This window comes from Mauremys reevesii, linkage group 11 (assembly GCF_016161935.1).
Source record: "Mauremys reevesii isolate NIE-2019 linkage group 11, ASM1616193v1, whole genome shotgun sequence".
NCBI lineage: Eukaryota > Metazoa > Chordata > Testudines > Geoemydidae > Mauremys > Mauremys reevesii.
This window is the reverse complement of record NC_052633.1, coordinates 26,638,962-26,652,192: the sequence shown is the minus strand read 5'-3', so window position 1 is coordinate 26,652,192 and position 13,231 is coordinate 26,638,962. Positions and strand designations below refer to the sequence as shown.

Below are 13,231 nucleotides of genomic sequence, written 5' to 3'. Positions count from 1 at the left end.
TCGTAACTCTGATGATCTACTGCACTTTCCATCACTGGATAGCGATTGTTTTTTAAAAGGTTTTGCAAAACTACTCGTTGCTGAATATGCTGAAATACAGCCACATCTGGAAACAGAGAAGACAAATTATAGGGTTATTAGATCATAAAAATGCAGATGTTGCTTGAAAAAAGACTGAAGTCATCCTAGCTGTGCCACTGAGACCTCAGAAATTAGTGAAATTCTCCTTACCATGGTCTTCAGCGTTTGAAATGCTGTGCTTGCTGTGGGTTTTGCCAATTGCTGTCCAGGTCAGTGTGGTGCTTTAAATTCTTCACCTTGGCACTTGGTTATTTTGAGCACAATGTAATTTACTTTGTCCCCGATATATTTGTAAGAGGCTTAATATGGGTTGGAGTAGAAGATGTTAAAATGTCTTAGTGGGAGGACTAGAATAGTCAGTTAAATTTTTATGTTCCCTGTGTTTTAGACTTAATTTGCTAGTCTTTTTAATCTAATCCCTTCTCCTGGTCCTGCTACATATTAACAGAATAAGTAAAGTATTCTTTGATTTATGCTGTGTTTGCAAGTGGGTTAAACTGTGATAATTACAACAGGCAACATGGAGACAAAGTAGTGCTTGTAACTGACTAAAATATTAATAAGTTCTATTGTACTCCTGCATGTTCTGAATGTCCTTGTGTCTTCATCCATTCAACGACCACAGCAAGGGCCAAATAATCTCCCTATTAACTGAGCTGGGCAGTGGGAAATTGCAGAGACAAAAGAGGGAAGAATTCTCATCCAAAGGCTGGGATGGGGAGAGATGTAGCTGCTTTGCAGCTGTTACTCCAGCGTAAGGGTGGAGTCATCTTTGTAGCACTAGAGCAGCCCCCCCAAGAGTGGGGGAGGGTTGGATTTGGAGGATTTATGTAGTGCTGGATTCTCTAGCCACACCTACTCTAATGCTCTCCACATAGCACCCTGTCTGGCAGCATGCAGAGACATTCACAAACCACAATGGTGGAGTCCTCTCTTCTCAGCTCAGCACAAAAGAAATGCGTACACTAATATGGCTTATTGCTACCACAGTATGCTTAGAAAATTACAGTGGAGCCAAGCAGTTTTCTGTATATCTTTCTGTGCAACACTAGTGCCGCAACTAGTTCGTAGAGACAAAAAAATTAATAAGAATATAAATGTTTAACTGCCAAGGGACATACAGTCACTTTCCAATAAGGTAAGTGTCCTCAAACCGGTCAGGAAGTGAAGAGGAGCACTGAATTTGATAGTGGGTATTCTGTTAACTCCTAATGCTGCATTTCAAAGTAAAAATGAAAATTGATGAGGAGCTGAATTCTACACTCAGTGTCCACACACTAACCAGGCTGCGGGGATGTTTAGCAGAGAAATTCATTTTAGCCAGCTCAAAACCCTCAATAGTTGACTTCTGTGAAGTGTTATCTGTAATTACTGGTCCACCAAAACTCTCCTAGAAAGTAGCATCACAGCTACCAACAGTCTCAGTGCAACTGCTTTGGAATTACATGGGGACAGAATTTGGCCTAAGGTGTCTAAATCCATTCTCTTATCCATGTCAGCCCCCTGGTCACCTTGGTGATTTCTGAAGAACTTTCCTTTCTCTTCTGTATCTGCCTTTTCTGGATAGAAAGTGTAGAGACAGCTTATTCTAACTTTTAAAAGAATAATTGAACAGGATGCAGGATGCTTCATTGACAGTGTTTGACTAGAAAATTTAAATAGCTGCTGACAAGGTATTTGGTGCCATATGTAACCTCTACCCATGCAGTGTGGATTGAGTGTGACTTTAAGTAATTCTTTCTTATTGCTGCGGGGACATTCAGAAAGCACACCCAACCTTCCTTTTGAATAGTTTTGCACAATGATTATCAAGCTCCCACAGATGCCTAATGAAACTCTTAACATATTAAGACGCTAATGCTGATGTTAATTGAGCATGTTGCCTTTAATGTAGCTGGAATTTTTAACTGCACATAGGTTTCGGACTGTTTCAAATTGTGACTCTAAACACTGAATTAAAAATAATTACAAAGCTTTGTCTGGATTTTGTTTGTAAATTAACTGGGTGACTTAGACTAGGCATGAAAGCAACCATGTTCCTTTTAACATGTTGAGATGTGCACTCTTAAAGGGCTTGATCTTTCAAGCACTAACATGGTGCAAAGGGGCGTGCACACCTGATGAGTGGCATGTACTATTCAGCAGGTGCACACGTAGCGTTAACACATTCTCTGCACTGTACTTGGCATGATGTGCTGGCACCTGTACCTTCACCCCCGAGGGTGCCTGGGACCTAGAAAGTGTGTCTCCTGGGAAAGTTGGGATTGTACACAAGGCATGGCTGGGACAATGGTGTTGAGCCCTCATGTATGCCACTAAAACAAGGAATGAAAGGCATTTAAAAAAAATAGATGTAGCTCAGCCTCCAACCTCGCAAGATGGCGAACAGCTCTGTGCCAAGCTGAATGTTGCCCTCACCATCCAGAATGTCCCTTTCCACATCTCCCTTCATTCTCATGCTGCACTGAGCCCAAAGCCATCTCAGTGCAATTCAACCATGAGCTGAATTTGCATTGCCACTTGAGCAGTAAGTGAGATAGGGCTCTCCAGAACTTATTTGTTCTCATCCAATCCAGCTCTACGGTCTTGCAAGATTCTTGTCCTCATTGATAAGGCATAGACTCACAGAAGTCACTGGTGGAAAAGAGCTAATAACCTTGTCAAACTAATTGCCAATGCAGAGTATGCGCCTATAGAATTTAGAGTGCTTTTTCCCAGTCTAGTTTTAAATGCCTCATCTGATTCTTGCTTGCATATTTATACCTGCCTCTGGAAATTTCCACTACAAGCATCCGACGAAGTGGGTATTCACCCATGAAAGCTCATGCTCCAATACGTCTGTTAGTCTGTAAGGTGCCAGAGGACTCTTTGCTGCTTTCATTTGATGGAGTTTCCATCAGGTCCCTTGGAGGATAATCTGATAGGCCTCAAAAATGTGTCTTGACTATTCATCTTCAATTTTTCCTTACTCTGTTTCATCCCATTATTCCTAGTTACTCTTCTTAGCTCCACTCTAAAATTTTCTGTTCCTCTTTGCTGCTTCCACTCTCTAAACACTTCAGCTCCTTGTAAAGCTCTTTCTTCATATAACAATCCTCCCCTATTTTCTGTTGGTGTTCCAGCATTTTGATGGATTTTCTCTATGGGGTTACTCCCCACAGTGCTGCTTATGCCTGAAAATATAGGGCCAGGTTTTTAAAGGTATTTAGTTGCCTAGTGGGATTTTCAAAAGCACCTATGCACCTAAAACTGATTTCAATGGGTGATATTAGACACCTAGATACTTTTGAAAATACTGCTAGGCACCTAAATACCTTAAAAAATTTGGCCTATCACGTCTAATTGGTAAGGCTGCAACATGTAAAAATCATTAGCTTATTGTAGGTTGAGCGGGGCAAATAATGAATGAAATTCTTTGTCAATAACTTAGTTAAGAAATATCTCTGCTTGTTAAATTATTCAGTGAATATTATTTGATCAGCTCTAGTGTTAATAGGAAACAGTTAAAATCATGTTAAAATAGAGAGAAAATGGTGTGGCAAAATTTAACTCTTATGACTTTGTCTTTAGATCTGTTAGAGAAGTCCCGTGTTGTTAAACAGCCAAGAGGTGAAAGAAACTTTCATATCTTCTATCAGATATTATCTGGTGCATCAGAAGATCTGCTTAGTAAGTACTGCACCTCTGCTGTTTATCAGACGTTATTACTGCTTTTTGTTTTCCTAATATAACACTCTCAACCAATATTTTTGTTTTGTGTGAAGAAAGGTATTTTTCTTTACTATTTATTATTATTACTGTTAGTAGTAGTAGTAGTAAATATTTAAGTTGTGGTAATCAAGGTCATGGTCAGGATTTGGGCCCCATGTGTGCTGGATGTTGTATGAACACAGAAAAGAGACCATCCTTGCCCTAAAGGGCTTGTAATTTAAAGATCACTAAGTCAATTTAATATGAACTATTTGTTGTTAGCAATTATTCATATTACTGGCCCTAAGGGTGAAAGAGAGCCATTTACAAGGGTATCTGACTGATCTTATTTTCATTCAATTCATTAGACAAACTTAAACTTGAACGGGATTTCAGCAGATATAACTACCTGAGTTTGGACTCTGCCCGAGTAAACGGAGTGGATGATGCAGTAAACTTCAGAACAGTTAGGGTAAGATTATCCAGCTTAATCCAAGACACGCAACTCAAAATGTTAAGCCCTCAATCCTGCAACTGGTTGTGTACTAGAGGGGATCCACCTCTACTGAGCCACTTTCGGGACTGGGCCTTAATCAGTGTTGTTCACACTTTTCTTGCAGATGTATAGTGTGCAATGAGTTTTAGATGTAACATTTGTTAACCAAAGTCTTGATAGAGAATAGTTTGGTTTTGTATATATGTACTTAAGAAAGAAAAGTGTGAACTCCAGTAACATTTTTCTCCTGTTCTGTTGCTAAAATTTAAATTAATCCATTGCTTCAAAATTATTAGCATTCTGTTGATCTATCCATTTATCTTAGCTTTTCAAATTTGTTGAGAGTCTGAATTTAAACTAATTTGCCTATAGGCAGTTAGGAAAAAAAAATCTTATAAAAACATGAATTACTTCAGTGCTCTGGTATGGACACTAGACACAGATTAAACATTTATGCCGACTGAGTTACACAATTCTTGCAAACCTCACTTAATATTCTGTGGTGTAATTATCCAAGCCCAGTAATTTTTTCATATTCTTCTTGTCATATTATATGTATTTGGAAAATGTTTATATTCTGTGCTGTTGTATATAAATGGTGGATTTTGCAAGTATGATCTTTTTTATTAAAAATATATATCTTTATCTTGTGATTTTTTTCCCCCCTTTTCCAGAATGCCATGCAGATTGTTGGCTTTATGGATCATGAAACACAGTCCATCTTGGAGGTGGTAGCAGCAGTTCTAAAATTGGGAAACATTGAATTCAAACCTGAATCTCGAGTAAATGGTTTAGATGAAAGTAAAATCAAAGATAAAAATGGTAAGATGATACTGGTGTTACGAAAAAAACTAATATTTGAATAGTTCTTTGCAAATTCTGTATCTTGTAAAGACACAAGATTTACTCTTGCTCTTGTAGCTGGATTACAGTACATTACTTCCTTTTTTATTCTGAACATCATCTGTAAGTAGATTTGGTTCAGCTCTCTCGTATGTAGTGTTTCAGTCAAAATTTGGCCTTTTACAAAAATGTCTTTTTCATCAACATTTTTTAGATTTTCCATTTTATGAAAGCTTTCTTCTGAAACATTAAATGGAAGAAATTGGTTTACTATAACTGGATATAACATGTTGGTTGCGCCACAGTATTTTTTCAGTTAATATTTTTGGCTTTTGTACTGCCAATGTGTAACTTAAGTTGTGCTTTTTCACTTGATGGGACCTCTTGTAATTGGTACATTTTGAAAATTGGATGTTTTTGTTTTGTGTGTTTGAAAGTTCTGTTTCAGGAAAAAGATTCCACAGAAGAGTGGGGGTAAAAAATGGTGTTTTACTGAAATATAATGAAATGGAAAATGCTTTCAAACTTAAGATTTTTATGGAATTTTTTTTTTGTTATGGTTTTCAGCCAACTTTCGATGGGGGTGGTGGGGTGGTAACACTCAACCAAAACTTGACAAAAATTATTCTGAACAAACTTTCCACTGCTTCAAAGTTAAAGATAATAATTAGCTTTTTGTGTGACGTAGTGTTGAATAAAGGTAGCCAATACAAATACGGCGATATGAAAGTGTTAATTGTAGTCACACTCTGGCTTTTTGCTTTCATAGAGCTCAAAGAAATTTGTGAGTTGACAGGGATCGATCAGTCAGTGTTGGAAAGAGCCTTTAGCTTCCGAACAGTTGAAGCCAAGCAAGAAAAAGTCTCTACAACGCTAAACGTGGCTCAGGTAAAAGCAGATTCTTATTGATTTTTCTTTTCTGTAAAATATGTAAAACATGTTTCTTTTCCATAAGGATAATAAGGATTGTGGGGTTTTATTTTTTTATGTATCAGAAGGACCTGAAAGATTATTTTAAAGGGTTGTTTTGTTCTGATTTTACTTCAGATATATCACAAATGTAATTTCTGGATTGCTGCTTGTGGGTCTCAGAGGATGTATCTTGTTATCTCTTGGAAATTAAAAGTTGCTGAATCTCTTACTTTCTCCATAATGTTGTTCAGAAATTGAAATTAAATGGTGCTATTAAAACAAACAAATTAATGGCTTCAGACAGTCTGACAGAAAGTCTCTTCCCCTCTCAACACTTTAGCTTTCATTCTCCTGGCTCTTGTGACTTGATTATATCATTAATTCTCGACGTAGGTTTCTCAGTCACTTAGTTGCTTTTGAAAATTTTACTCTTAAAATAGCGTTCAGTTTTCTGGTTATGTCACATACTATAGGAAACATTCTTTATTTAAGGGAAAGAATTATTTTAAATGAGTGCTTTCTGCATAGCTGCAAAATAAAGTTACTGCTCACAAAGCACTTCTAAATAAAACATTTCACTAGTAAAACGTATCACTGTTTTCATTTTCTTTGCTTCAACACACATTTTGAATGTTCAAACACATTTGATGAACATTTTGCTTTTATGAGGGTCATGTCCACAAGAAAAGGGTGTAGGAAGTTTTTCATACATCTTGTGCAGAAATGTGGTAAACTTAAAATATCCTGCTGTGGCAGACTATCTTTCATTTTGAACAGCCCATTTGGTTTCACAGGATTTATGTGCTCTGGGCAGTTCTGACATTTCTTCAGCTAAAATGAATAAATTCAACTTTCCATATTGTTCCTTTTTTCTTAATTTCTTAGCACCTCTCACTTCCTTCTCTTGCTGCAGCTAATGATATCAGTGGCGAGCCAGCTTGGAAGTTTGTATGTGAAGAATATAAGATATTTTAGGAACAGGAAAGGCCGTCTGGTTGAATGTGTCACTCCTCATTCTTAGTTTATTTTAATCCAAGCTTCCTGCTTTTTCACCATAACCTTCAGTCCTTCCCCTGCAACAAATTTAGATCACTTAGATTGTTTCAATTACTTGCCCAATAGCTTATTCCATATGCTTATTTCCCTTGTCCTGGAGTAGTTCTGCTTACATTCTCCATTTATTCCTTATTTTAGATTATCTAGTTTTAGAAGCCCAAGCCAGTCTCTGAGTGTGTGGACATGGAAGGGAGTGAGGGTGGCTTTTAAAAAAGAGAAAAATCATTTTCTGAATCCTTTTACTAATTTTGAAACCTCCTGTGAAGTCAGCTTGGAGCCTTTTTCTAGTAGAATAAACTAAACTCCCTAACTTAGATTCTTGAGAACTGGTAAAGTCCTCGTGGCACTGTGCCTTACAGCACAGTATTCCAAATGGGATCTGACTAGCATGTTACAGTGACTATCTCACCTCTTGTAGTGTATTTTTCTGCTGATACAATTTTCATCTTCCTCGTTTGTGTTTTGTTGCTGCTTTACATGGGGCTGATGGTTGAAATGTCTTTTTTTTTTTTTGCTGCCTTTGCCCATCTTTCTCTCCCTTCTTTACTGCCTCCACTCTCCCTTTGCCATCCCTTATGTTTTCCTATTTCTCTCAACTCCTCTTATTGCTTTTTCAGAATACATTAGTGTGAAGATTGCTAAATTCCCTTTGTCCACAAATAACTAGATTCATAAAGTTTCACCTCTTTTAAAGGTTCCCAGGTGCCTGTTCCTCAGAAAGAACGAGGAACCCACTGGGGATATATAAATTGTAGAGTCGTTTTATCAAAGTCAGAAATGTGAAGTTTTATCACACCTGCTGTTTTTCTGGTCCCCTCGGGCATCTCTTAAGTATGTGACTACTCGAGGCAATCCTATTAACCACTGGCTTCAGTTCTCTGTTTCTGCAGTGAAGTAAGGGGAGGGGGCAGGTAGGGAAAGACGTCTTTAAGCCAACTTTACTCCTCTGGAATTCTTGGCTCTGTTGGGCCTATCAAACTGTGGGCATAAGTGAAAGCAGCCTTAAGGAAACTCTGGCTGCAAGGCCTCTTTGGATATGTCTACACTGTAGTATAAACCCAGGGTTTCAACTCAGGCTCAAGCCTAACCCTTCCATCTACACACAAATCGAGTGGCCCCAGGTCCCAGGACTCCACATGGGTGGAACATCTGAGCCTGCATCAAGCCAGGACCCAGGTTTCAAGCCCTATTGGTTTGCAGTGTAGATACAGCCCAAATGGACTTGTGCTCTGGGAGTCCGCTGAAAGTATCCCACAATTCCACAGGCCGACTTTCAAATTGTCAGAGGAAAAAGAAGTTTTCCCACAGGCTCCACGAACAAAGGGCTAGAGCAGCCACATTTTGGGGGGACACTAGGAATCTGTACTATGGGTGGTTAGACTAGGGCCCACAGAAGCTGGAGCCCCAGGTTGGGACCCAGGGTTCAACAATTCCTAACCACAAATGAGTGTAGACACTCAAGCCTTAGGCTAACAAACCCAGGACCTGCTAGCTCCAGTTCTGCTAACCCTGGGCTTACATTACATCTACACTGTGATTAAAAACCCTGTGGTACCCAGTCTGAGCCTGGGTCAGCTGAATTGGCCCCATGGGGCTTAGGATGCAGGTCTAAAAATTGCAGTGTTGACAACCTGGGCTCTGAGACCCTCCATCCTCATAGGGTCTCAGAGCCTGGGCTTCAGCCTGAGTTTGAATGTCTACGCTGGGATTTTATAACCCTACACCCCAAGCCAAGTCATTTGACTCGGGCCTGCTGTGGTGGTGCTGTGGGTCTTTTATTACGGTAAAGACATACCCTAATGGGCCATTGGCCAGCTGAGACTAGCAGAAGGCAATGTGCTCTGGCTACGCTGTCTCCATCTCCAGCCCTTACCAAGCCCCTATGCCAAAGGTTGGGAGGGAGAACGCTGTAGGGCTGTTCCTGCAGCCTTACTCTGACCAGGTAGCTCTCTCATGCTGAACATATTCCTTAGAAGTCATTTCCACCCTTTTTATAGCACTTTTAAACCACTGGAATAGCTCAGAATTAGCCCAATATTTCTAATGTTTTTTCTTTTTCTTTTGACTAGGCATATTATGCCCGTGATGCTCTGGCTAAGAATCTGTACAGTAGACTGTTTTCCTGGCTTGTTACCAGAATCAATGAGAGCATTAAGGTAATTTTCTTATATGCCCATAAAGAATTCAGTAGCAATAGATGAAGTGAGTGGGGACAGTAAAACTATACTGGTCTGTTTTACTTTCTTATTCTTATGCACTAGTGCAGTGTTGCAGGGCTGGAGGTGAATATTTGTATCCAAATAAATCTGTTTTCTTCTTTTTGTTTTTAAACTTAGGAAAATATTTATATTAACCATTTCTGGAAAACCAAACCTAACATTTTAGCCTAAACAACATGCCTATAAGGCATTGAATGTATCTTGATCACAAATACTAAATGTACAGAACAATGACTCAACCTTCTCTTAAAAGGCACAAACAAAAGTCAGAAAGAAGGTCATGGGAGTACTGGACATCTATGGCTTTGAAATTTTTGAGGTAAGTGCTTTAGAATACAATTTAAATAGAATTTTGCATATCTATAACAAACTTTACAGCTATTACTAAAGCTAAATCTAGTTGTTCATGTATGTGTAATCACAATTTCACCTTCCGTAAATTCTAAGTACACACAATAAATGTAAACTGAAGTTAGGTGGTCATCTTAGCATGCCTTGCAATTATAACACACATTCGTCAAGGCCAAACTGAATATGTTGCATTGATACAGCGGGTACCAGTGAAAAGTAAATATTTACTATGGCACCATTCTGAAAATAGGAAATATTGTGGTAATGTCCATGCTGTCATACAAAATTTGTCTATAGTACATGCTCTGTGTATGGCCTTGAGGCTTATTATAGATATCTGCAAACAAGGTTCTTTTCCTTTACAAAAGAGGACAGATTTTCAGTTAGAACTAAAAATAAATTATACGTCATTTCAATTCAGTACACGTAAACACTTAAAAACACTTCAAAAAAATCTATCAGAAATGCTCAGTTATATCAAGTGACTTAGCCTGATGCTGTTAGGTATAAAGATCATGACTGAATTGTTTATTCTGGCAAGCTTTATTTCAGGAGATTTGGATATCTAGTTAAATATTGTACTCTAATTTTCCAACTAAGAAACTATGGGGAAAAACATCTTGTCTATTTCCTCCTTTCCCACTTCCTCTCAATTTCTCTAGGAGACCAGTAAGTCTAGTTATTCTCCATAGAAGGTGGGAACAATCCATCTGGATTTATCTCTTCCCAAAGAGGTTTTAAAATGTTACTTAGAAAGGGGAAAGTAGTATATGCTTCATTTCAGTTATATAATGAATCAAAGTAGTCTAACAGTTTCGCAAAGAGAAGAGATATAGCTAATATTTGATTTATGTTTTTACTCAAGAAAATAATATTTAGTTTCCTGAACATATGAAGAAACTTATGAAAATGTATTGTATGGGACCAATCTGGAAGTAACTCTCAGTAGTTAGGACTATTTGGAGATGGTGGTAGTTATATTCCTTTAGAAAGTTACACAGTAGAATGTTACTGTTGTTGGCAGAAATTTTGTTTTAACCAACGGTGTTTGTGCGCTTGATTAAGTATAGGGTGAGGGTGAGTTTAAAAACACTGGAGTAAATCTGAATTTGTGGGCTGGCTATGGATTGTTAAATTGAATGCAAGGAAACAAGTTGTGTTTTTTTGTCTTTTCTTTTTTTTAAAGAAGTTTGACATTAGAAAAATAAAGCCATAAAAACAAGTAGTTAGATGTAAGGACACAGTTTCATAGCAGCAAAATGGAAGACTAAATGCTTTTTTCCTCTCACATGTAGTTTATAAAATGCTTAAAATAGTAAATTTGAAAATGGAGCAAGTTTGTTCATTTAGTGTCCAATCCTACCAAATGCTGAGCAAACTCAACTTCTATTGAAGTAGATGGGAGAAGTAGTACTCTCTACCTCACAGGATTAAACTCATAGGGTGAAACTCACCCAGGTACACAGGGCAATCAAAGGTTATTTGCATCACGTAAGTGTCATGATGGGGACCACAAGATATACAGCTGTATATTAAGGGCATGATCCAATGCTCACTGAAGTCAATGGGAACCTTTCCATTAACAATGAGGGGTGTTGGGTCAGGTCCTATTATATGGCTTAGATTGTGTCAATTCTACATTTTAAATCGTAAGCTCTCTAGGACTATTCTGTTCTATAGAGGTTTTTGTACTGCACTCATCACCGTGGTATCTGAGTGACTTCCAGTAGTGTGTTAAGCAGTGTGACTACACATCTATCACATATTGTTTATTCTTTCATCTTCTCCCTAAAGGGAGAAGTGTGTGCAGTAGAGTGTCTTGTTTTGGCAGCGGTTTTTATTTATTTATTAAATAAATATTCGTGTTGCTATGTGTTTGTATTAAAGAAGGCAAGGTTAAAGAATGTGCCTTGCCCTTGAAGCAGAAAGAGATGAGGTTTGTGATGCTCCTTAATTCCTGGAAGAATTCATCCTGCAGTCACGAAAGTTCTGTCTCCTCCCCAGATAAGCTTTTCTTTTATTGTTGAGAGTGCCATTGTGACAGAGGAGCAAAGCTGTCAACTACAGTTGTCATCCGGAGTGTTAGATGGTCTTTTAGATATCCTGGGCACAGGCCTTTGGGCACCTGGAAGATAAGGACCGAGACCTTGAGCTTGATTTGAAATTCTATTAAAACCAGTGGAGAGAGCAGAAAACAGATGTGATGTGCCAGTTGTAACCTGTGTTTCTGAGGAGATGCTGAAGGGACAACTATCTCTTTGTTATGCATTTGTACAATGCCTAGCACAACGGGGTTCTGATCCAGGCCTGGGGCCTCTTGGGGCTACTGTGATCAAATATTAATAATATCAAATTTAACTTCAGAAACCTTTCAGGAAACAAGGATGGCTTGATATCGGAACTGGAGATGGTCAGGACATTTTCCGATAGAATATTTTACCATTGAAAAACGCTGATTAGTTGACAATGAAATGTTGTGGAAATGAGTCAATTTTGATGACTTTTTTTTGGTAAGGTGAAGGTGTTCTGTTTTGAGCTTTTTGGAATAGAATGTTTTAATTTTTCCTGTTTCAAAACAACTTTTGGTTTATTTTGTGTTTATATAATACAAGTTTTAAAAAAAATCAAAATTGGAACAAAACATTGCAGCTTTGTCAAAGCAAAATGTTTCAATTGACCTGGTACTAATTTTTGTCCAGAATTTCATTTTCTGAGACATTTAAAAAAAAATGTTCTGTTTTCTGTTTCAAAATTGTGTATTTTCCTTCAAAAAGACCAATCCATTTCCCAGCTGGCTTTTATTGGAAAAAAATCCTAACATTTAAATTATTAAATTGGTAAAAATGATTTTAGTCAAACATTGTGCAGGTGTAGTGGAATGATTTTTATTGTCAGGTAAATGAATCTGCATGAAGTAAGTTCAATTAAATAACAAAGATACATGGCAAAACCTGTATTTATGGAGCCTTTTTATAAATGATGGTACTACATGTGTGCAGTCAAAGACGGTTAAGGAAATGCTAATAAGAAATAGTTGCATAAAAAAATCTAGCCACTATCAAACAAAAATACATATTGGTAAAACTAGTCCTATATCAAATAGTAAACTAATCTGCTGTAACTGAATGAAACATTATGTAATATATGCAGTACAATACATCAAGATGAAGTGAGATAATCATCTGCAACATTTTATATTTTCTAGCTTAAATGGTACAGAGTCATTCTGTGGGATGGATATTTTACAAAAGGATTGTCATACATGTAGAATTTTAGCTGATATCTAGCTAATGGCAGTGAATTTACAGAGCTAATTATTATTCTTAGAATTTCCAGGAATTGATTATAAATTCCCCTTAGAAACCAATTAGTAAATGTTTTGTTATTTCTTAAATTATCATGCACTGTCTTGAAGGTTAGAACTACAATAATGTACATGATGGATTTTGATGATAAAAGTGCATTTTGTATGCCTTTCCACATGGAAACCTGTAACGTAAATTTGAAACATGATTCAGTGTGTTAAAAGTATAATTGCTTATTTTAAACTAATCTCAAACAAAGTTAACTACCACTTGGGTTA

General features: G+C 37.5%; 1 protein-coding gene across 4 annotated transcripts in view; it reads left to right on the top strand.

Annotated features, from left to right (window-relative positions):
• Positions 1-13,231, top strand: part of MYO1B (myosin IB) — a 180,812-nt gene that overhangs the window by 104,366 nt on the left and 63,215 nt on the right. For all 4 annotated transcript variants that reach the window (XM_039494200.1, XM_039494198.1, XM_039494201.1 and 1 more), the window contains exons 8-13: positions 3,652-3,750; positions 4,140-4,243; positions 4,942-5,089; positions 5,880-5,998; positions 9,148-9,234; positions 9,551-9,616. In XM_039494200.1, the coding sequence (XP_039350134.1) occupies positions 3,652-3,750; positions 4,140-4,243; positions 4,942-5,089; positions 5,880-5,998; positions 9,148-9,234; positions 9,551-9,616 (623 nt within the window). The remainder of the gene's footprint in view (positions 1-3,651; positions 3,751-4,139; positions 4,244-4,941; positions 5,090-5,879; positions 5,999-9,147; positions 9,235-9,550; positions 9,617-13,231) is intronic.